Source organism: Phaseolus vulgaris, chromosome 2 (assembly GCF_051622355.1).
Source record: "Phaseolus vulgaris cultivar YP4 chromosome 2, ASM5162235v1, whole genome shotgun sequence".
In the NCBI taxonomy this organism is placed as follows: Eukaryota; Viridiplantae; Streptophyta; class Magnoliopsida; order Fabales; family Fabaceae; genus Phaseolus; species Phaseolus vulgaris.
Window position 1 is genome coordinate 18,400,053 of NC_143499.1, and position 25,188 is coordinate 18,425,240.

Here is a 25,188-nt window from a genome sequence, read left to right on the forward strand (position 1 = left end):
TCAATTCTTCGCATATAAAATTCCTAAATATTGATTCCTCCCATATTTATAAAAACAACTTATCCTTAAGATCAGACGTTGATAGCAATTAACATTTCAAATTTATTCATAACATTCAAATATGTTAAGTATTATCATTAAGGTCAAAACCTTAGAAGTACTTTCCGGTCAAATTTAGGATTCTATATCATGGTAAACCAAGCATTACAAAGAAAATAATAATACCAATCATAAATTAAGAACAAAATATTATGTTTAGATATCACCTCAATACATAAGAGTTTGAACATATTACTCTCAATTCCAAAGGGTAGAATTAGCCATACGTGATGACTATTACAAGGAACGAGAGTAAGAAAAGAACATCCAGGATTTCTCCTTGATGGTTGTCTCCTCTAATGTTTCTCACACCTCTTATTCTCCCAATTGGGTTACAATTCACCCAATGATGTTTTCCTATCAATCTTGCACACCTAGGGTTGTGTCTCAAGCCCCTTATTTAACCTAAATGAATTGGGTTAAGTGAATTCTTGCTCAAGCGAGATTGAGCTCGCTTGAACGAGTAAAATGTCGAAACACCCAATGTTGTTGGCACTATCTCGCTCAAGCGAGATTGAGCTTAGTTGAGCAAGATTGAGCTCGCTTGAGCGAGATGCTCTGATGACGAGGTGGGTTTGTGTGAGCTTGGTGCGAGCTGGGGCCTTCCAGCTTTCCCTTTTTAGCTTAGATTATTCTCCTTTTGCCCAATAATTTTCATTCTTCCCTAGAATCCCGAAATTAACACAAAATTTGAGAATAAATTGTTTTTACTTAAATTAAAATCACAAACTATGTAAAAAGGTATAATTTCATAAATTAGGGTTTATTTTATACTTATTTTAGCAATTAATACCCATAAGTGTCTATATTTTAATATTAAATATTACTGAAATTTGGCACTTATTAGTCACCCCCACATCTAGATCTTCTAACATACGGTTCTATTGAAAGTAAAAATAGCTTTCCTTATCTGAGAAGAGGTAAATATGCTCACAAAGAGCTTCAATCCTACAGGGCTCAAGGATAGCTTAACCATGCACTACATATTCCAAGTCAATTATCTAACCATATTACTAGTCTCTGAACTAACAATGATGAATCTTGAAGCTAAAAAACACCACATGCAACCTATCTCAAACAAACAAACATAAAAACTCAAAATTGATTCAAAGGAAGAAAGAGCAAAAATGAATTTACTCTAACTAAGATTCAGATCGGACAGTCTTGTAGTATTTGTTGTCAGAAGTTCAATGACAGTCTCCAACCGTCAATCTAATGATATATGCGATCAAAAATTTAGAGAAAAGGTTGAGAAAGTAAAAAGAAAATTTCTATAAAGATGATGATTCTTTTAAAATGAAATCTCAATGATTAATTTTCTAATTATATACTCTTTTCACTTTAATAATAAAATATTAAAAAATTATTTAAATATATCACTTCTACTTTAAAATTATTTTCTATAACTAATATATAACACTACTTTTACATGACCAATCTAAAAAAGTATTAACTTTTTTTTATGTTGACTAAGTTTGTTATCAGCTCACGAAAGCTTAGAATGTCGAAATCAATTGGTGTTACAAACTTTTTTTTTAACTAGTGTATGTTTGTGATTTTATTTTATTTAAAAACTAGAAAAATAAAGATATGTGTAATGGTAACTTCACAATGAAAAAAAAAAGGAATGTGTTGATCAAAAGTTCAATGTTTAACTTAATTAAAAAAAAATTAAAGATCCATTTTTAATTAAAATAATGCTCAAAATTCTAAACATTTTTTTGTATAACTAGATAATTTTAACCCTTTTTTCAATATTCTTAAACTCCAGATAAATATGTCAATAATCCATTTTCTTAAATAAAAATTATTAAAATATATTATTTAATTTAATATTTGTTTGACAAAATTAGCTGATAAGCAAGTTGATAATACATAAGTTAAGTACACTAGTTAATAAGTTTCTAGTTTATAAGTTATAAGTTAATAAACTCGTTTATTAAATTAGAAGTGTTTAATAAATTAATTAATAAACTAGTAAATAAATATAAAAATATATAATTTTTCTAGATAAAAAGAGTTTATATTTTTTAAATAAAAAATATTATTATGTAATTATAATTTTAAATTAAAATAAGACATAATAGATTAAAAATATAAAAATAATAGTAAAAAAATTACAAAGAAAAAAAGAGCTTTATTATCTAACTAGTAGTTCTTAAAATAAATTATTTTAATATATTTATTAAATACTTTTATATTGATTAAACCAACTTATAAATTAGTCGAATAAACAAGTCAACTTATTGATCTTATTCAATACTATTTAATACGCACCTTTAAACATTTTTAGAAGAAGCTAACTTCAATAACAAAGATAATAATTACGTGATTATGTTAAAACTAACAAAGTAATACTACAACATTTAAAGCATAATCCAAATTATAAATTTTTGTGAATAATAATTTGAAAGTGTCTTACATTACAGAGGAAGAAAGTAAGGTAATCAATGAGTAATTCCAACCCTTAAATTAAGATTTATAAAAAACGTGAGCGGCAGGATTCGAACCTGCGCGGGCAAAGCCCACATGATTTCTAGTCATGCCCGATAACCACTCCGGCACGCCCACTCTTTGATTAACATAACATTTTAAAATTTTAAATTCATTATATAGAACATATTGGGATTCAAATATTCATACCCCAGGTTGTTGAAACTGACCAAGCTTCCCCTGGAGTTCTTCAACTATCACCTAATTTGAAGGTGTTTCAATCAGTGCTAGGTGGGTAATGCAGGAGAAGGAGAACCTCTCACCACACAATGTCTTACCTAACAAATTTTGAATGCACAGTCATCTGAATTATGTCCAAATATTGTTGTATTGTAGTTGGTCCATTTCATTCTAATTAGTAGTTGAAGAGTTAACCATTGAACCTATAGTACCCCTAGCTAGGTAGCTAGTGGAGCAGTAAGAGATTCCTGTATCTCTATATGACCCCACAGATATTCTCTCAAAGGAAAGTTAGGAAGAGCAACATGGATCTTGCAATTGGTTGTGTACACATTTGGTTGCAACACCTTTTGGTAGAAAGGCTAAATGAGTCTCTCATCATGCTCTCTTGTTTTGTATAATGTGAATGTCAATGGGTTAATTGAATAATTGGAATCATCCATTTGTACTTATCACCATGATTGCCCCCACTTAAGCCCCTCAATTCCTACATCTAATCATGGTTTAGCCTCTTCAATTTCTTAAAGCAACATTTATCACCTAAACAGCTAAATTGTCATCATTATTTCATCTGTGGAACTTGATTATCTCAAGATTCTAGAGGATTCCTTGTCAAGAAAGGGGGACAACAGTACAATGCAACCATAACCACATTTCTAAAGTCACTGCATTCTTCAAAAGAGAAGAGGCAAATGAAAGAGCCTCTTTTTCCTCAGTGTTAGTTTTGGGCCTCAAATATTGGCTCAAAAGCTGTGTTGTGTGCCAAAGGGTGGTCCTCACAACTTTTGCCAAACATGCCTCTAAAAGATAGCTACTGAAATAAGTGTGAAAGAATCTTGCTTCTGCTGCATAACCAAATATGTAGCTGTTACAAATTTGAAGCACATATGGATCATTCATTCATGCATGCTTATAACCTAAGGTCCAAACCACTTAGCATCATGTGTGGTGTGCCAAAAACTTGGTTTTTTGTTATTGGATTTAGTAAGAGAATGAATGTGGGAATATGGATAATGTCTATCTAGTTAAAAGTTAATCTTCCTATTGTGTTGTCTATTTCATGGTCTTGGGTGGCTCTTGAAACTTATACAATTTCCTTAACTCAAACTAGAGTCAAATATAAGGGTGAAATTTTAGATTTTGTTTCCCAAATTTTCTTTATGTTTTAAATTTTCTATTCTCTCTTCTAGAAGTTGAGAACATCTAGAAAAAGTAACAAAATTTGTTCCTCACATTTGTTCCCTTTTCTCTTGCTCACTTCTTTCTTTAGTCTCATTACGCACCATACTCAAGAAGGGTCATTAACCTAACTAAAACCAAAGGTGTAATCAATATCTTGTTTTTTTTACAGCAACAATATTTAGTTAAGTTAAAAAAAATTATAAATACAATAGTTTTTTTTATAAAAAAGTTTTATGTTAAACATCATTATGTTACTTGACATCTCAGCTAATCTGACACTTATATGTTAACAAAAATGATACATAACACTATACCTATTAATAAAAAATTCTAAAAACAAATTATATGGAAGTCTATTATACCAATGAAATGATTATTTATGAATAAATCCTAAATTAGTCGTATAAATACAATAGTTTAATGTTACAAATATTATTTCATATTGATTTTACATTAAAAAAAAAGAAAAAATAGTCTATGCTACCCATTTTTTGCGTGCAAGTTCAATAAGTAATCACTAATAAGTTTGTGGACGTTGTTAACCAATGTCTAAAGGATAAATGAATTAACCGTGATTTTTGTTGAAAGAATCGTGATTAAATTAGCATAAGTTGTCTAGTGGGAGAGAAAAAAAATTTAAAATAATTTAAAAATAATTGTAAGATTTATTGTACAAGTGTTTCCTAACCATTTTTTTATTCATCTTTCCGTTATTTTTCTCTAACTAAACATAATTAACTTTCGCTTTATTTCTCAATTATTTGCACTCTCTATACTTTCTCAAACAGGGTATACCGAGATTTTTTTATTATTATTAAAAATCATATAAAAACACATTAAAGATTCATAGAATACTATTTTACACATTTCTAGATTTTTTTAATCAGTGTCCTAAACACACTTGTTAATATTTGCCTAAGTTTATTAAAAGGTGTACTTGACTATTTTGATAATGATAAAAAAAATTACAATATTAGTGTATATAAATTACATTACATTAAATTAAATTAACATTTATTAACTTCTTAATACTCTTATAGCAATATGCTTTATAAAAAAAAAAAAAGACTCGTAAGGCAATTTGAAAAAAACTAGTACTCTTAATACATTTAATAGTAAGATTCTACAAAAATTTCTTTAGAAACAAAGTTAACAGTAGTAAATTGAATTGAATTGCATAAAAAAATAAATTACTTAAAAAAACTATTGATTTTTAATATTAATTTAGAAGTAAATATAACTATTTGAACTAAATTGGATATGAGATTGGAAAATATGTTATAAAATAAGAAGTACACTAGTAATAGCTTAAATAATTTAAGTTATTCAAAAAAAATTAAAATAATTGAATTGGAATTTTATGCACCTTTTTTTATTTTTAAAATTGCATAATTCAGAAATTTATTTTAAAAAATGTAAAAATAATTTAATTGGAATCACTTTACCCAAATTATCCTGTAGTTCAATTTATTTAAATTATAATTTAGTTAAATTCACTTAAACCATTATTTAATTGAGTTAATTAATTCAATTAAATTCATTTAAAGAATTATATTATTAAATTTAGTTGGATGGAAAAAAGTTTTAAATTTGAATTCAGTTTTATAATGATTATATTTTGTTCACGTTAGTCATACTCATTGGAGTTGTGGATGAAGTCGGTTATTGCTACCCACATTTTATTGAAAGAGAGATTAGAGCCAAAGGCAGAAAAAAAGAAGGTAGTGGTGTGTTATCTTTAATAGAGGATCAAAAAATTGATAGAAACTCCTTGTTTTTGTCTTCTTCTTCTTTTTCACTACAAATAATCATTATTTTAAGACTTTTTCCAAATTTGTGATGAATCAATTTGTACTCTTAAAACAATTGGTTAAGAATCTATTTGAATAAAATAAAATTTATTTTTTATATGTTAAAAATAGTTTATACATGAATTAAATTGTAAACAATTTCTCTTATAATTTTTTTAAAATTATATTTTTAACTTGTGCTTAAGTTAATTTTAGTTTATAAAAAATAATTATATATTTCTCTTCTAATATTTTTTATCAAAAAATTAATATCAACTATATTATAATATTATTTTAGATTACAAGTTTACCATCACATATATATTTTCGTGTATTACATTTTCATCTAAATCAACTTGAGATTTTTTTTATTGTAAAAATATTATCAATAATAAATACAAAATTTCAATAGTCATTTCTTGCATCCTAGTTTTATAATTGATATTGACTATACGAATACCTAATAAAATTTACATAATATATATGCAATATTATTATATCAAAGTTTAATACATCTTTTAATTTAATTTTTTAGTTACGTATTTAACAATAAAGTAAGTTTCATCATACAATGTTTTGTTTAGATGAATAAACAAAAATATGTTGTTATTACAACTTCATTTAATAGGACAAACACAAATGTATATGTTTCATTTGATCGGATAGATACGAGTGTCTTACTTACATACTTTATCTGAAAAACTTTTATTTCGACAAACAAAGTTGATACATAGTCTAAGTATTCATAGTACACATCTAAGACTAATAAATGTTTATTCTATGAGTGCAAGGAATGTTTAGTAAGTGCAAATAATTAGTAAATTTATATGAGAAAGAATTGGTCCCTTTTGGGTTTTAATTGTTGTTTAGGATAGCAATCACCCATAATTTCATAATCTTTGAATCCAAATATATGTTTTTGAGTCATGAAACAAATGAAGTCATTTAATCTTAATTTTGTATAAATTTAAGGTAATTAAAGAAGAAGAAATTAAAAAATTGGAAGATGCGTGAAAGGAAGCATTAGAAGATAGAAAAGAGAAGCTTCAATGTTGAACTTCTCAAGCCAAAACTCTCTCAAGCAAGAATGTCTTGCTTAGGCGAGAATTGTCCATACGCAAGGATGGTTGTAGGTCAGCTCGCTCAAGATAATTTCATCTCACTTAGGCGAAATTGGCTCGCTTAAGCAAAAATTGTCTATAAAGTTGGTGTTTTTCATCATGAATCTCGCTTAAGCGAAAAAACTTTTTCTCAGGATAAGCATTCTTCTAGCTTGAGCGAGATTTGGTTAGCTTAAGTCAACATTCATTAACCCAAATGACAAACATGGTTAAGATAGAGGAAAAGGGAGAGAAAAAAGAAAAAAAAAAAAATTGGCAACCTTGAAGCTCTGAAGAAAACAAAAAGCTCTCTATATCTTTCTTGTGCAATCCATCCCATCTTGATGTTTGTAATGGCTACCATGAGTAGCTAACTTCCTTCCTTGGGATTGAATGTAATCTATTCGAACGAACTCATATGAATTTTTATGATATATATAGTACTCTATTTCTACTTGATATTGGCTTTTCATTTTGTGCTTAATGTTAGATTCCATCTGATCAATGCATTCTCGAGTTTCATTCTTATATTTATTTAGAAAGTATTTATGAGAATCTGACCTAAATGAAGATACTTCATATATTTTGATATTAGGAATAGATTTTAATATATTAATTGTTTTACAACATCTGATCTTAATGTTGGGTAATTTGCTAGATAATTGAGAAATCAGTGTTTAGAAAATTTTCTCATGAATTACATGCTTGAGGAATTAGTATGAATGATTTAACATGTTGCATGAATATCAAGTAGTTTTGAGCATTATATATTTACATCAAGAGTGGAATAAGACTGTCGTATAATCTTTTGTGATTCAATCTGTATCAGGTGTGATCTTTCCTTATTCTCTCTTGATCTGTATTTCTGTAAAGAATTGTGTTTCACAAAGTTAAAGGATGTTCTGATCTGTGGTGTGTGTGTGTGTCTGTGTGATTGTAATATGTGATTGATTACATAGTGGAATATCAGTGGTTTCTGGGGACTGGATGTAGCTCTTGGTGTAAGAGTGAACCAATATAAATTTGTTTGTGTGATTCTCTCTTTCCCTAATCTCAATTATATTTGTTTTGAGTTGTTTTTACAAACTTCTGATAAAAACAACCGGTTGAATCGCAAAACCAACCGGTTGATTTTCTAGAAATCAACTAAAACAGTTTTGTAACTTCAAAGTTTGCAAAAAATGTTTAAAAACAATTCACCCCCCTCTTGTTTTAAGCTTACAATTCTATCAATTAAGACATCAAGTGATGAGAATTTAAAAGGGAATTTATTGTATCATAACATATTGGAGTTTGAAAGAGTGAATTAGAGAACACATGTTAAAGTAAACATATACTTTAAACCCACCTAATTCATGCAGTTGAGGATACATACCCGAGGTGCTAAAACAAGTCAGGTGTTAATATATATGATGGAGAATACTTAATATGAGTCTTCCAAAAGGTATAAGTAGATATTCCCTAATAAATATCCTAGATATATGGATCTATGATGAGTGATATGTACATATATTGTAGACTTTATGGATTTTCTTTAGTTTGTTTTTTATAGCTTACCATTGCATTGTTGTCAGGTCATGGTTTGCTGAATGTATTAAATACATGAGCAAACATAGATTCAGACTCTATAGCTACATCGGGAAGGATGTAAGGGAAGGATGTAGTAAGATAACCATAATGTTATGCTTTATTTTCTTATGTGAGACGAATCCTAATGTGAGTTTATTTGTTTTACAGATTCCCTGTTTAGTTTAACTCCTATATGTAAAGTTTTTTTCTTTTATCAACCTTTTTTTTTGTCAACCTTCCTTCTTCGCATAAATCATTTATATGTAAAGTTTAGAAGAAAAGAGTTATTGAAAATTCTTTTGGAGTTATTGTAAGGTTATACACCTTTCATATTCTTTGTCTTGCATCTAACTATATTAAATGTTCTTCATATAACATTAAATATGTGTGATTTATTTACTTAACTCCTTTACACGACATAACTTATTATACCTAAGATAGGTAGTTTCTTTTCAGCTTTGAGTAAAGAATTGAGTCTAACACAACTAACTGACTTCGCAGGATTGTTATTCCATCTTCTTAGAAAATTTGTTTGCGTGAAATAACTTTAAACATATTCTTCAAGAAATCTTGATATAGACATTTCAATGTGATATTCTCTTAAGAGAAATGAAGAGATGAGCATTGTTGATTCTTTTGGCAAGTGCATCAAGTAAACTATAATATAGTGCTTTGAAGTAGGAATGTCAAATCCATAAGGAACAATTTCTATTAAAATTTTACAGTGTAACATTCACTATATGAACATGGGTAATAATGTTGTTCATAATAGATTGAAATTATAAAAGTGACTTTGCATATGAAATTAAAAAGTAACAAAACATTTTTACTAGAAGATTCAGTCAACAAGGTTGAGATTGAATTCAAGCAAGTTCAAACAAAGTTTGATGTAAATCTTGGAGAAAATTGTTTTCAAAATATTAATGTTTGATCTTCTTAGCCAGGAGCGTTAACACCACTTATATATACTCCAAACAGCAGTTAAACGCATTTAGGGCCTATTTGGATCCAGACGAGGATTAGCGAAGAAAGAGAAAGTGGAATGCAAGTTGGAAAAACGATGTAAGAAATGAATAAAAACGCGAAAAACAATACCAATTTTTTCTTTAAAACCACTACAAAAAAATCACTTTTAGCGACCACCTAATTCGGTCGCTAACAATACTATAATCGGTTGCTAAATGGATCTGCGACCGAAATAGTCACCAAATAAAGATGGAAGCGAAAACCCTAGCGCAAAACCTTTAGCGACTGAATTATAAAGTGGTCGCTAATTTGCAACCGATATTTCGGTGGCGATATCGGTCCCAGAATATTTGGTCACCAAAGTTTAGAAACCAACTTAACAACCAAAATTTCGGTGACTAAATCAGTTGCAGAAAATTTGGTCACCAAAATTCAGAAACCAAATTAGCGACCAAAATTTTATAAAAAAAAATTGGTGGTTGAAATAGAGGTGATAGCGACCACTATTTTCGATCGCTAATGGATCAAAATAATTAATTTTAAAAAAAACTTTTGGTGGCTAATTCGGTGGCTAAATGGAGACCCCTTTTGCAAATGATTTGATTTCGGTGGCTAAATATTTTTCTTAATTACAGCGACCAATTCTATTTCGGTTGCTAAATTTTTTTTTTGTAAATATAGCCACCAAATCAGTTTCGGTGGCTATTTTTATATGTATGAACTATTTAAAATGGTATTTTAACCATTTTATAAAAAAATTCAAACTTGCTTATAGATACTCAAAATTCAATCAAGCTAAATACGAATGAACATCAAATACATAGTTTAAGAAGGAGTTGTACTTAAATTAAAAGTAAATCGTATTACACAACGAAAAGTATTAAAAACTAGTTAAAAGAGTCAAATCTATTATATAATTCAGCATGCAACTAATCTTCTTCTGAACTATCATCTTTAATGTTGTCTCCTTTATGATGTCCACTGGTAGTAGGATTTGAAGAACCTGATATGAGATTATTCATTTGAATGTGTTGCATGATTTGTTGCATCTGCTCATTTTGTTTGCGCATCAGGTCATCTTGTTTGCGCATGCGTTCACTCTGCTCTTCATGAGTTTTCATCAATAGCTCCATCTTTTCTTCAAGAGTCCGCTCCTTGACATGTTTTGTCATAAGTTCATCATTTAACTTTTGAATAATCTCATGCATTTCTTCTATTTGATGGACTATTGGAGCTTGGCTTGTAGTCGAGTGAGCACTTGTTGAACTATTAAACCTTTTGCTCAATATACCAAGACCATAGACATTACATTTCTTATTTCCACCTCCAACAACATCAATGTATATTTCATTGTCATCAATAGAGGCAATATGAGAGTTTTGCGAAGATTCGCTTTCAAGCATTTACTGTTGTTGGGATTCTTCTCGACGTTTCTTATATTTCTCCTGAAAATGAAATCAAATTGATTATTTTGCTGTTGTCGGGATTCTTCTCAACGTTTCTTATATTTCTCCTGAAAATGAAATCAAATTGATTATTGCGAAGAAAACATATAGTAAAAATAAATTTATAACTTAAATTTTAAACATACTGCAAGGTCGCGAGTCTTGTCATTGACCCATTGTCCAATCTTCAATTTCCACTGACTTCTTAGCTTGGAAAAAATTATTAACCATTCGATAATATTTGGGCATAGTCTCCCCATAAGTTGAACCATTCTATTGAAACATCCTTCAGACATATTATAATCAGATTTCAAGCTTAGAGCTTCCAAAGAAACTGACAATTCTGAGTGATTCTTGCATCCTTCCCACAAGGGTGCACCACTTTCTACCTTCGGGGATTTCCATTAATGCAATCTGACTACAACAAATTCCTAATGTATACACTTGTTTTAGGAGAGAGAAAACAGGACACTAAATGGAGAAAGTAAAAAATGCAAATATGAAAGTATTGGGTTGACAGGAAGAGAAGCATACATTTGTTGGTTCACTTTGTAACTGATCTTGTGAAGAGGTTCTATTATTTATATAGAGTTGTTGCTATATATATTTTTCCTGTAGACAAGAGAGATGAAAAATGTCATATTGAATCAAAAGATCATTAAAATAAGTAAAACTAGCTTCAGCTTAATAATAAAGGTTTAGTCACCCTATAGTCCGAATGCAAGTTAATTGTTCATGGTGAAAAAATTAAATTGAATTAACTCATACATTTGGAATAATAGTTTCCAAAAAAGAAAGTGTAAAGAAAAGAACTAAACTTGTCTGACACAAATTATTGGGATCAACATGGATCACTAACTATTTAGTAATTATTGTGTGTTTCCCCTAAAAACATATCAACTATTTTCCTGTAAATTTGATAGATATCAATGAAGTTCTAAAAATAACATCAACCATATAACCATATATTAAGAGATGATAGATAAATAATATAGGGAAAAAGATTTGTTATCATCTTTGTTTTCAATATCATGGTAAGAAGACCATTTTAGAACTAGAGCGTTCGATATAGAGACTATACAAACAAGTGCAAGAGCTAAAAAAAGTGAAATTAATTTAATTTATAAAATTGTTGAAAGTGGAGTTCTCATCATATAAAACTAAAATTTAATTTCAAAAATTCACTAAGAATAATATGAAAATCAATATATTATAAAATATAATTTTGAATCAGAATGAGAACTTAGCACAAATGCTAATCATATAAATTCATTTAGAAAAAAAAAAGTAAAAAACTTCACATACAAAACTCACTTAATAAATAACATCTCAGCTAATTTGTATTTGATAAATATTTTACAAACTAAATTCAAAAATTACATTTCTTCACTTCATTTAGTAATAGACAAAAAAAAGCTATATGTAATGTAAAATAATTTGATGTTATCATTGAAACACAATATCTAACGTATAAAAAATTAAATATTGATTTTTTCTGTAATTATAAAACTATTTAAACATGTGAATGCATAACAAATGAACTCCAAAACAATCACTTGCTAATAATTATTTGAAAACAAAAGTATAAAAGAAAAAGTAAGGACATGAATACACGTTAGAACATGCAGGGCTATGAAATAATGAAGACAAGTTGGATGAAGTGCAAAAATCTAAATTTGACAAGATTTTGACCTCATACAGCTGCAAAAAAAATATAAGTTTAAATAACCCGATAGAGGCAAATTTATGGCTAGTAAGAGTCTGAATGAAATAAAACTAAGAAAAAAAATTGTAGTCATTTCCAAATATGATGTGAAGGGGAAATAGCAAAGGGCATCATACAATGATTGAGTAAAGCAGTTGTGGAACAAGCTCAGTCAGTCCAGCAGAAAGCCATCTTCCCCTTCACTAAGTCAACTAGTAGCTAAAAAAACTAGTTCAACACCCATTGATCTCACATATAATGCTCCTAAACCAGGTGGGAACATGAACCCCAAAGAATTTAAAAATGCAGTCGAGGGAAATTCGGGGAGTAAAAACAAAAAATAATCCCCATATTAAAGTAAACTACTATCCCACCATTGGAGTAGGAACATTACACCCCATATAAACAAGTAATCACAAGAGTAATGCTACTAGCTCCAAAACACAAAAATATAAATGCGCCCTTGAGTATCAAGTTAGTCTCAGTTTAACTAAAGCCAATTATTTTCTTTCCCATTTTGAGTATTGTTTACTCAATTAACTGGATAGATACAACTGAACTAGTAAATTGGACTTCGGTTTTCCTCTTTTTATTGCAGTCATGCACAGACAGAATACACCATCTGTATTTTTGTAAATTCAGGTTAGCCTTAAAGGTGAAGATTTAGGTCCATCAAGTGGAAGCTCTGGACAGTGGAACTCACAATCTGAGTATTGCATGTTGCTATGCCATATCTACAGAGATCACACGAGTGCTTTCAGAAAGGTGGATCACTGATGACAAATATCAAAACCAGTTTTCTAAAACACGTAATTGCCTGTCCTAAACGCAGACTTTTTTTTTTCTTAGTAGGTTGCTCCAAAACTTGTCTTCCAGATGATTTTACCAGCATTTTACTTATCACCAATAATTAAAATGCAATAATTATTTTTAAAAGGTCTCTGCTCAAACACCAAAAAATTTACAAAACTAACCAGTTAAACCCAAATCAATCACATGCCTGAAAACACTAAAAAGAATCCCCTATCTTCCAAACATGAAAATTATTCAGTTGCAAACACTAACATAATAGCTCTGTTAGTAGAACCAGTGCAAAGCACTATGTTCAACTCACATTGGAACCTCATCAAACATAAACCCTTGTGTGATTGCAATGCTCAGAAACCTTCAAACAACATTACAGAAGAAACAAGAAAAAGTAATGCCTACAACGATAACTTGTTTGATCGTTTAGCAATAAACCATCTTTCGCAAGCCTAGACAAAAGGATTGAGGTTAAAATTAATGCAAGCAATCAAATACCTCCGTTCACACCTCCTCTCGCACCTTCGTTCGCCTTCGTTCGCACCTCCGTTCGCCTCCGCTCACACCTCCGTTTGCCTTTGTTTGTACCTCCGTTCGCACCACGACCACCACCCGCAACTTCCTCCCCCTCCGACCATCGCCTGCCGCTTCCTCCGCACCTTTGTTCACACCACGACCAATAACTCTGTTTTGGGTATTTGGTGCCTTAAAAGCTACCTGCAGCTTCCAACTAACTCTGAAGCTTAAAAACAACAAATCTCAATGTTTTATCTAATTACATTATTTATTATTGCCAATGAATAAATAAGTATACATGTTGTATTAAAATTGTCACGTTCTTTATTTACTTAAACCACCTCTTTATAAATAATATTAAAAAATGTAGCATTTATGTAAAATTAAAAAATAAATATTAAATAAGTATTTAAATATCTATGATAATAAATGTGGATATTTTAATTAATTAATTATTTTTCATACTAATACATTTCATGATTTCTAATTGGCAGATACCTCTGTTGATAATTTTTAATTAAAAAAATAGAAACAAGTGATAAAATTGTTATTAATAAAAAAAATTAAAAAATTATTTACAATTTAATTTGAAAATTTATTTATTTTTACAAAATTGAAGTTATTTTAAAGAGATCATTTTATTTAAATTTAATTATGTAGCGTAATTTATTTTTTTAAAGGATTAATTTTATTAATAATAATATTTTGTTATGTAATTTTATTTAGAATTTTTATACACTAGTGCAGAAACATAAAACAAATACGGCTATTTCGAATTTATAAATGCGGCTTTATAACCGCATTTGATCAACACGCACTTGTAAATCAAGAAATATAAATGCGGTTATATAGCCGCATTTATAAATACCATTTACAAGTGCGGTTATTTGCTTTAACCGCACTACTATATGCCAAATCATTAAAAAAAATTAAAAATTTTAAAACATCGTCAATCTTGTGTGAAGCCAACGTTGATGAAGAGTCACGGGAGCGAACAACGGTGGCGACAGCAGAAGCGACGGAGGACAGGGAAGCAGCAACGGAGCAAACCAAAAAATCCACAAGAAACCACGAAGACAATGAAAGAGTACTGAGCAATGCGATAAACCAAATAAACCAAACAATGTAAGAAAAACGAATGTCAGCCAACGAAACAGTGTTTTGAGACCACCAATGCAAGGAAAAAAACATATATAAGAAAAACGAAAAACATTTATGCATATATTTGTGAAGATGAAGAGGAAGAAAGAGAGTTCAAGAAACTTACATTCCACAAATGGAATGCAGATGCAGCAGAAGGAGACGAACTCAGAGTGCGAACGCGAAACGAAGGCAAAGATGACAAATAAAGTTTGAAATTGTGTGTGGCGCGCTTCAAAATTTAGGGTAAAAAAGGATTTACGAATGCGGTTAAAGGTAAAACCGCATTCGTAAATCAAAATAATTTCAAAAATGTCACCGCGTTTTTTACGAAAGCGGGTAGCACAAAAGTCGCACTAAATAAAGCGTATCCTTTTCTTCTTTTTGCACTAGTGATATGAGCTGATATTTTAAAAACAATATTTGATAAATTTTATTTAAATTTAAGAAATTACAAATATAATCGATACGTATTTTTTAAATAGAAAAAGAAACCAGTAATACAACTAATTATTTTTTAAACGGATGACTACTCATTAATATTCAAAGTGTGATCCTTGTATAGTTTTTTAAAATAAAAATGAATTATTATTATTATTATTATTAATAGTAGTAGTAGTAAAAAAATAATTATATTTAGCGACCAAAAGAAATTCAGTGGTTAAAAAATAAACGTATTTGGTGGCTGATTCACTGGTAAAAATAAACAATTATATTTAGCGACCGAAACAAAATCGGTGGTTAAAACATAAATAAATTTGGTGGCTGATTCGGTGGAAAAAATAAACATTTATATTTAGTGACCAAAAGAAAATCGGTGACTAAAAAGTAAACATATTCGGTGGCAGAAAAAAAACAATAAAATTTAGCAACCGAAATAAAATCAGTGCTAAAAAATAAACATATTTGGTCGCTAATGCGGTCGCAGATATATTTTTCCCAATTTATTCGAAACAGCCACCACTTTAGCGACCAATGATTTTGTCACTCTCATGTTTGGTCGCGGATTCGATCGCAAAACTAACTAACATGATTAATAATTCAGTCGGTCGCTATTTCGATCGTAGATTTGACACTACGGGTATTTGGTGGCTATTTCGGTTGCAAATTGTGACCACTAATTTTCGGTCGCTAAATTTGGTGACTAAATTGTTATTTCCTTATAGTGAACTTTCTCTTCATCCATAAAGAGATTTGCGGAAAAAGATGACTCAACATTATTTTGTTTTTAAAAAAATTTAATAAATTATATACTAATTATGTATGCAAGTTATATTTTAATATATATAATATTTATAATTTCTTTATTAATTATTAATATTAAAATTTCATATTATAATAAAATAAACATTAAATAAAAGATTAATTTTAATTATTAATACGTATTTTTATTAAATTTAATATTAATTATCTTATTTTAATTCTAATCTATATTTCTAAATTCTATTATATTAAATTATTTTATAATTTTTTTAAAATTTACTATTTATCAAATATGTAAACTTACATTTTATATATTTTAAAAAAAAAATTAAAAATCTTTCACAATATCATATCAATTACAAATTTCAATAAACTTTTATCACAAATCTACTCTAATATACCCTAATCCAAACAACTTTCCTTTCCTCTCAAATCACTTCATATTCACTCTCCAATCCAAACACGCCATTAATGAAGGAGCCAAAACAGTTTTGGATCAGCTAAAACAGATTTACCAAACTTAACAGATTCTGTTAAGAAATTTAAAAAAACAATCGGTTGAATAGTCAAAACAACCAATTGAATTGGTTAGACAACAAAGTCAACCAATTCAAGCTTTGTCAAACCTGTTTCAAAAACATTAAGTGTCAAACAACCAATTGAAACAATAAAACAACTGGTCATTTTTCCACTTTTTTGTAAAACACTTTTTTTCAAAAGGATTTGATTTAAACCAAGTTTAAATCCTAACTAAGAGTGGATTTACAATACAAACTAATTAGAACACACACAGACAAGCTACATCCAACCTTCAAGCAATCCATAGAGATTTTGAGACATCAAAGCCTTGTTCAACATTAATCTATGTGACTTATACCATCAATGAAGCTAGGAAATCTCTATTACAATATATATCTTTGCTTAATACCCATGAGAAACCATGGTTCACATATCATCAATGATTTGTGGCCTTAAAATCACACCTCATACATAACTATATAATTTCATGCATATATACATCATTGAATTAAAGTAATAATCATTCAAACACATAATCAAATAATTTTTCATAAAACACGCGTATATACAACAAATACATTCTGGCAGACCAAGTAAAGATGAATTAGATAAAGATACAAAATGATATGTTCACTTGAGTAAAAAAAATCATGTTAAGCAAGAATATTAGATGAAGCACTCAATAAAAAAACTCTGACTATACCTTTGCTTAAGCACATATGCCTTCCTTGAAAGGGTGTTATTGAATGATACTCTCACTTAAAAAATTCAAACAAAGTCTTCAATATAAACACCTTGACACTTAAATGTAATTATCTCCTTACTTTTTCAAAATAAACTCATATCTCAAAATCATTAGACTCTTATTTTCAAAACTGAGAGTTTATCTAACATACATCTCAAGACTCGATGGAGGTTTTAGATAGATAAGGAGAGACCGTAGTTCTACCAATAAAAAGAAGGTTCGGGACTTAACACAATAATGGAAAACATCATACACACATGCAAGTGACGGTGCTCAGTTTCTACCAGTTTATTTGTGGAACATCAGATACGCATGCAAAATATATTCTTTAGTCTTTCATGCAACTAAAGAACGTCAGAAGCAAATGCAATCAATGTTCTCTAGATTTCTCAAGTTACTGGAGAACATTAGATGTCAATGCAACTAGTGTTCTTAATTTTCCCGTTGGAGAGTTTTAGTCTTACTTGTAATCCTAAAACTTCATACCCAATGTAACCCAAGACTTTTTAAACTTAGCATACAAAAGAATGTCATGCTACAAGAATCTTTACAAAGAAAATATTCTAACTCAAGATTATTTAAGTAGCTTCCCTTACCTAAATTTCTTTTCTCTTTTGATAAGTGTCCCGTCCATTTAAGAAGCTTTGACCGAAAGTTGCTCCATTAAGAATGTTGCTCTACTCTTTAAATATGATGAGGAGTAATCAAATTATGAAAGAGTAATGAGATTAAACACATGAAGGTCTCTCTTTGTGTATGCATGTGTGTGCGTGCTTGTGATATGGAATGATATAATTTATAGATAATATTATTCTTTAAACATGCAGTTATAAATATGATCATTGTGTCTTATGTGTTGGAAAAAAAGGTTAATCTCAAATAAATATTATGGCCTTAACATATAACTCTTGCCTAAGGAATAACTAGGTCACCAAAAGCTTAAAAAGTATTAAATGTATTCAATACTTATAAAAACAAAAATAAATGAGCAATAATGGGAATTTTTTTATGATCTATCAGCTTAAACACAAATTCTCCATCGATCAATTAAATAAATACTTTATACATCTTCGAAACCCAGCTGAAAAAATTTGTAAAAGAAAATAATTTATGTGATTTTAAATTACTTATTAGACAATTTAATAATCACATCCAGAACTGTCTGTAAAAAACTATGAAAAAAACTTCTCATGATATATTCTTAACAAAATTCATCTAAAAAATATTCTGATTAAAATTGAAGTTTAATATTTATTTCTTAAACACGTTAAGAAAAGTAAATAATAAACACAGTGTTTTTTTATCAGTCCCAATATTATAATTGAGATTAGTCTGTTACTTAATATATAGAAAATTACTGGGTGGAAAAAAAAGTCTTGTTGGAGTGTCGAAATACATTCTTACGTTTTTCCTATTATTTTTTTAAAACTTCAAAATATACCTGAGACTCACACTAATTTTTCTTCTTCCTTTGTCCACAGCACACATGGATTACATTTCTCTCTAAATAGTGGTAGCGCTGCTCCATCTCTTAACACAGGAAGATGTTTCTTTTGGTGGTGGTCGGTAGTGTCTTGGATTATCGTTCCACAGTTTATATCTAGTATTCTAAACAATGCAGTTTGGTAATTTTACAGAATTAGGAATCCGCATTTGTTTTTTCACATTCTGGATTTGAAAATTCATAAATCTTCCAGATTGAGAAATCCATAAATCTTTTAGATTGGGAAGTCCGTAAATCTTCTGGATTGATAAATTTGTAAATCTTCCAAAAGTAAAAAAATTAATAAAAATTTGCTTCTGAAACACCTCCTCATCTGAAAAACAGCATGATTCACTTACGGATTGATGAATCCGTAACACACTCCACCACGGTGCCCTTTTCCAAATAAAAGGTCAAGGCAAGTTTTGGGAATTTTAAAATTGTGGGGGTGCAGCAAGAAAAACGTAAGGGTGCAGGAAGAAGAAGCCTATTTAAGAATAGAAAATCCCGGCACAGGCCCAAAGACTAAAAAGCATTGGGATTTTACTTTCTGCACTCCCTATTTCTGAACCTGCACTTCACAATTAGATTAAATAACCGAATTATCTGATCCATTTATGCGGTCACTGCACCAACCACTGCTGTCACTGCACCATCATCAGAAGAAAAGGAGAATGTTGTAGTAAAAAGAAAAAGAGCAAAAAAAAAAACATTTAAAAAGTTGTTTTTGAAACACATTTCATATGTTCTAAACTTATTCAGAAAATCACATTCTGGAAGGCATTATATATGTTGTAGAAAAAACATTTTTAAAAATCTTGTTTCATAATGTATTTCATGCATTTCAAATATTTTATTCTAAAAATTCTGTTCCAAAAATCTTATATTGTAATGTGTTTGGAAATGTATTTATTGAATTTCAGAAAGTGTGTTTTGGAAAAATTTCCACAACAGTTGATCTGGAAGTCACTTATAGTCATTTTAAAAATTATAGGGTACAGGTTCAAAAATGGAGGTAGAGGTTCAAAATTGGAGGTGCAGGAAGTAAAAGCTTAAGCAATGGCAATAATAGCGTAGTTTGGGCTGAGGAAGGCCTTGTCTTTATTTATTAAGTGTAAGCCCATTTTTGACATAATGTCCTCCAAAACCCTAAATTGAAAATCTAGTTCCTAGAACCTTCCATCCTCATCGCGAAACCCTGGTTCTAGCGTTTTAAGAATAGTGAGTCTTCTCTAAATCCTAAAATCAATTACACTGTTAATTGCAGAAAATAGAAGGCGATGGCAAAGCGTTTGATTCCCACCTTCAATCGCATTCTCGTTGAGAAAATTGTTCCTCCCTCCAAGACCAGCGCTGGCATTCTCCTCCCTGAGAAGTCATCCCAGGTTTATTCTTTCACCGTTTTCGCTTTTCTGTGATTCTATTGGTTTATCTCTCAATGGTTCAACCAACCCTTGTGTTGCGTGGTTTCGAAACAGCTTAATTCCGGTAAGGTGGTAGCAGTTGGTCCCGGATCACGAGACAAGGCAGGAAACCTCATTCCGGTGTCCGTCAAGGAAGGTGATCGCGTTCTCTTGCCTGAGTACGGTGGCACGCAAATCAAGCTCGAGGACAAAGAGTATGTGTGATTTTGGATCTGTTTTCTTGTTGTGTGTGAAGCTCTTTCGATTGAAAATTTATGTATCGCTTTTTTTTTCTTGCAGGTTCCATTTGTTTAGGGATGAGGACATATTAGGCATTCTGCATGAATGATGATGCTTTTGTAGTCTGAAAATAATTTATTTCTTGTTTAAGAATGCATTTGTTGCAAACACTTGAGAGAGATTTGTTTCAGAATATTTTGTATTCTGAAAATTTCAATGGAAATGGTGCCGTGAGGTGTTTCTTCTTCTCTAGTCTTTACATTCATCAAATCTAAGTAAAATAAAAAGAATAAATTGAGTTTAAAGCTATTCATTATAGTATTAACAATAATTATAGCAGAGATGGATAATTAAAATGACTAATGTAGGCAAAGTTGGCTCTTTACTTAGTTGTTTTATATAGCAGGCCAGTCCCGTTATGAATGTTGTATTATAGATCTTTGCTCTTATTAATCAACTCAGCGAAGCATTGAAAAACATTTCTTCGAATGGAAATTTAGTTGCTCTACCAGACATAAACACAGCTAGAATCATTGGCCTGTAGGTGTTTTATGATTGAGGAAATGTGAAGTTCCAATACAGGATGGACAAATTGGAGACAGAAATAACATCAACGCGGGAAAAGCATTGTAGAATGAGAACAGCATTTAACAACTAGATCAAGGAGCCATGAAATTTATCTTACAATACAGGATGAATGTTGTATTCTTTTCAATTTTTAAACCAAAAACTTGAGAAACTGCAAAATAACGGAACTACAAAACCGAAATACATTATGAAAATTCCCAGCATACAATACCCATACAAACACATCTCCAAAAATTAGCACACGACTTATCAGTTATTCAAATTGGTTATCATTCTATTAGCCAAGTAACGCAAACGCCTACAGATTTTATCGCAAAACTTGACTGCGCCCTTACACCACACAGATAAACTCTGGCATTGATTTTGTTCCTTCCGCGTCCTTGACCAATTCAAGCATCCAACAATCAAATCAATAATTCAATTTGCAAACTGATGTTCTTCATATTGGTAACGAAAAGATAAACCCTAAATTAAGGTAATCAAGAATTTCGAATCAAAAGCATATAACACCATCTATAATTCAGTTGCATATATGATACATCATAAGAAAAAAAGAAAGTCATGGAAACTATACTTGTTGATAGAAGAATCACTGACAAGAAAGGTAAAAATCTAGAACCCTAAACAAAACAATCATCCTTAATTCTTAACCCTAACAAACCAAAACCAATTATTTTTTTCACTTGTACTCGAAATTGGGGACAGGAGGCGCATCGAAGCTCTCCAAAACCTTGGTCTCGCTCCCCCCGCTGGTCGCAGGCTCGTCCTTCTTCCCGTCGTCAAACCACCCGCCGAACCACGAAGGCGGAGAAGCGGTCTGGCCCGGCAGCTCGTTGGGAGGGAAACCGTCGTCGACAATGATAGGCATCTGCTGCTGCGCACTGAGGACCTTGTTGAGCATGATGCCGGCACCCTCGATGAGTGCGAGGAGCACTCCGCCGAACGCTGCAGCGCGGGCGGCGGCAGGGGGACCCTGGCGCATGGAGAGGAAGCCGCCAGTGGCGGCGCCCGCGATGATGGAGTTCCAGGGGTCCTCCTTCTGGCGGAGGTAGACCATGGTGCAGTCGAAGGAGGAGAAGAGGCCCCCCCAGACGGCGAAACTTCCGCCCACACGCGGCGCGTTGAGGCGCACGGCCTGCGAGGCGGCGACCACACGCGCGCCCTTGGGCGCGTTGTAGAGTCCCTTGAGGAAGTGGAAGGCGGAGCCACCGACGGCGCCCATGCCGAACGCACCGCCTATGTCGTCTAAGATCCGATCAGGGCAAGGTTCCCGTGATGTCTCTGGAGTTCCCATCTCCTCTCTAGGGCTTTCTTACTCATCTCCCAAACTATTTGAAGTAACCTACTTATAACTGCGTCTTATTATCCCATTTCAACCTATTTTCATCACTTTTACACCCATTTCCACTCTAATTTAATTGAATCAGTAACACAATGCTTAATACATTATTTTTATACAATTTAAAGAGTAAGATCCACTATTTCAAAATTATTCTTACTTGTACTTCTTTTATTTTATTTTATATTAATATATCAAATTAATTAAGTCATAGGTAAGTGACTATTAATTTTCCTTTTTATAGAAATACCAATCTCCTTGCTGAGATTTGTCTAGTTCATGCAATTATCTTCTTTTTCTCTATTAGTGTTGATTAAAAAAATTAATTTATTTTCTCTTCATTAATAATTATAGTATACAATGATAATAATAATAAATAAAATCATTTTAATTGGTATGCACATTTTTCCTTAGCATATCTATATCTAATATTGTAATATCCAAAAATATATGTAACTATTATAATAAGTTGTACAAGTTTTTATACAAGTTTAATATTTCAAAATGTACTTAAATAGAACTTATATAAATACAATATTTATAATATATAATTCAAAATAACATTTTAAAGCTCTTCAAACCCTCTAATACTTATATGATCATTTACTCGTGTACGCGGTACAACCATCGCAGTTCACAATACAACAAGAAAATCAAGGGTAAGCTAATGAAAAGAAATTTCATAACATAATTCATGCGAAAAGAACTAATCACACTAATCATTTATAAGCATTTCTTTAAATGTTTTCATATAAAATTTGAATACTAATTTCCTCATTCATATAAACCACACATGAATCTATTTTCAATCACAATCATTGGATTTCATTTCAATCCATAACACATTGATTTCATTTCAATCACATTGACTACACTTGAATTCGTCGTCTTCCGGAAGACTCATTAAATATAATCATACTAGAGACTAACATCTAATCCATATATCAAGGAACAGGATAAGTTCAAACCTCCAATATCGAGTGTTTGCAACGGAACCCGGTGTGTATGGACTCCCTCGTCAGCTTCTCACCACCTGATATCTTAGTCTATATGACTTAGATCATCAATGAAGTTAGAGGATCTCTTTTAAATATAAGTTTTTCATAATTAATGTACCATTAAACAACAAATCATACATTATCACAAATGCATGACATCAATCTCATACAATTTTCATCATTCATATATGATACATGTCATTCAATCACACAACATTTAAAAATTCATAACATTCAAGAACCTTCCCACCAACTATCAAAATCTAATATTTATACAAATTTAAACAATATATAAACAAACAACATCCCTGCAAGATTAATTGAATATTGGGACCACGTTCTGTCCACATCTTCTAGCCTAGGATATTATTAAAATTTAAAGTTAGCTTTTCTTATCTTAATTGTTTGTTTTCCAAGCAACCTTTAGATTTTTATCTCCTCAATCTAGATAAGCTTCAATATAATATAAGGGTCTAATGCAAGTTATCCAAACAAAACAAAAATTCAGTATATAGTAGAATAAGTTGAGAGGATTACTCTTTTCAACTGATCATACCAAGATTGATGACTAGATCACATAGAAAAACAGATAATAAGAGATTTTTAGAGTAAAAATGAACTTATTCTGTTTGAAAATCTGATCGATAGAAATGTATCCTGACTTCTCAGTTACCGCATGGCGTGATCATATTTTGAAATGAATGAGGTATGGGTATGGGTGGGCAAAAAAATCTAGTTTTCTAAAACTGCTCCTCTTTTGCACTGCTCTAACCTATTAAAAGTTAATTTATTTAAGTTTAATGTCTAGTCTGATCCACATTTTATTATACTTTCATATCAAATTTTTATTTTATTTATACAGATTTTAAAAATTGGATAATCCAAATTTTTAGAAGTAGTTTCTCTCTAACTATCCAAACCACCTTTTTATATTTTCTCTCATTTGCGGTTCTCTCTCTTGTGCCCCTCTCTCTCTCTAGCACATCTTATTCACTTTTGGAATTTTATTTGCTCTCTCACACACATGAAACAATCTAGTTTTATACATTTTCTTTAGAATTTTATTTGTTCCAATATTTTATACATAGTAAATGGATATAATATTTTCTAAGTTTAATTAAAGTATTATAGGTAGGTGTATTTTAATGTTAAGAATTTATATATTATGTTATTTTTAATTTTTGTAGTATTATTAAATTATAATTTTATTATATTTTCTTAATATTTAACTTTTGTACATATTATTATATTAATATTATGTTAATTTTTTTAGAAAACAAGAATTCTGATTTAAAATACAATTCATTTTTTTATAATAATATAGATTTTGATTTAAAATTCAATCCAAATGTTTGAATTTGATTTAAAATTCAATCTAAATATTTGGATTTGGATTTCTAAATTGTTTTATAAAAGATATAAATTTAGATTATAAATCTAATCTAAATATTTGGATTTGGATGAATTATTGATATGGGAGAAAAGTTGTAAAAGAGAAGAAAGAGGAAAAGAGAAGGGGGAAAGAAAGGATAAATGTGGAAGTGCATTTTTTTTTTACTTGGGGTTATATCTTACTATCACCATCTTAAATATTGATCTAAACAAATCATTTTTTTACTTTATTTTTTGAGTAAATGAATAATTAAATAAAAAGTTGTATTACTTAAATCCTTTATAGATG

The 25,188-nt window shown here is 30.2% G+C and overlaps 2 protein-coding genes and 1 non-coding gene across 3 annotated transcripts; 1 reads left to right on the forward strand and 2 right to left on the reverse strand.

The window, feature by feature from the left end:
- Positions 1–2,588: 2,588 nt before the first annotated feature.
- TRNAS-AGA (transfer RNA serine (anticodon AGA)) lies at positions 2,589–2,670 on the reverse strand. The gene has a single exon. It is a non-coding gene; the product is annotated as a tRNA-Ser (tRNA).
- A 17,400-nt stretch (positions 2,671–20,070) lies between these two features.
- LOC137810837 (10 kDa chaperonin, mitochondrial) lies at positions 20,071–20,828 on the forward strand. Its single transcript, XM_068612303.1, has 3 exons — positions 20,071–20,324; positions 20,418–20,557; positions 20,643–20,828. The coding sequence occupies exons 1-3, from the start codon at positions 20,220–20,222 to the stop codon at positions 20,689–20,691; spliced, it is 294 nt and encodes a 97-aa protein (XP_068468404.1). The 5' UTR covers positions 20,071–20,219; the 3' UTR covers positions 20,692–20,828.
- An 828-nt stretch (positions 20,829–21,656) lies between these two features.
- Positions 21,657–22,518, reverse strand: LOC137810836 (mitochondrial import inner membrane translocase subunit TIM17-2). The gene has a single exon (XM_068612302.2). The coding sequence runs from the start codon at positions 22,462–22,464 to the stop codon at positions 21,850–21,852; it is 615 nt and encodes a 204-aa protein (XP_068468403.1). The 5' UTR covers positions 22,465–22,518; the 3' UTR covers positions 21,657–21,849.
- Positions 22,519–25,188: the final 2,670 nt, after the last annotated feature.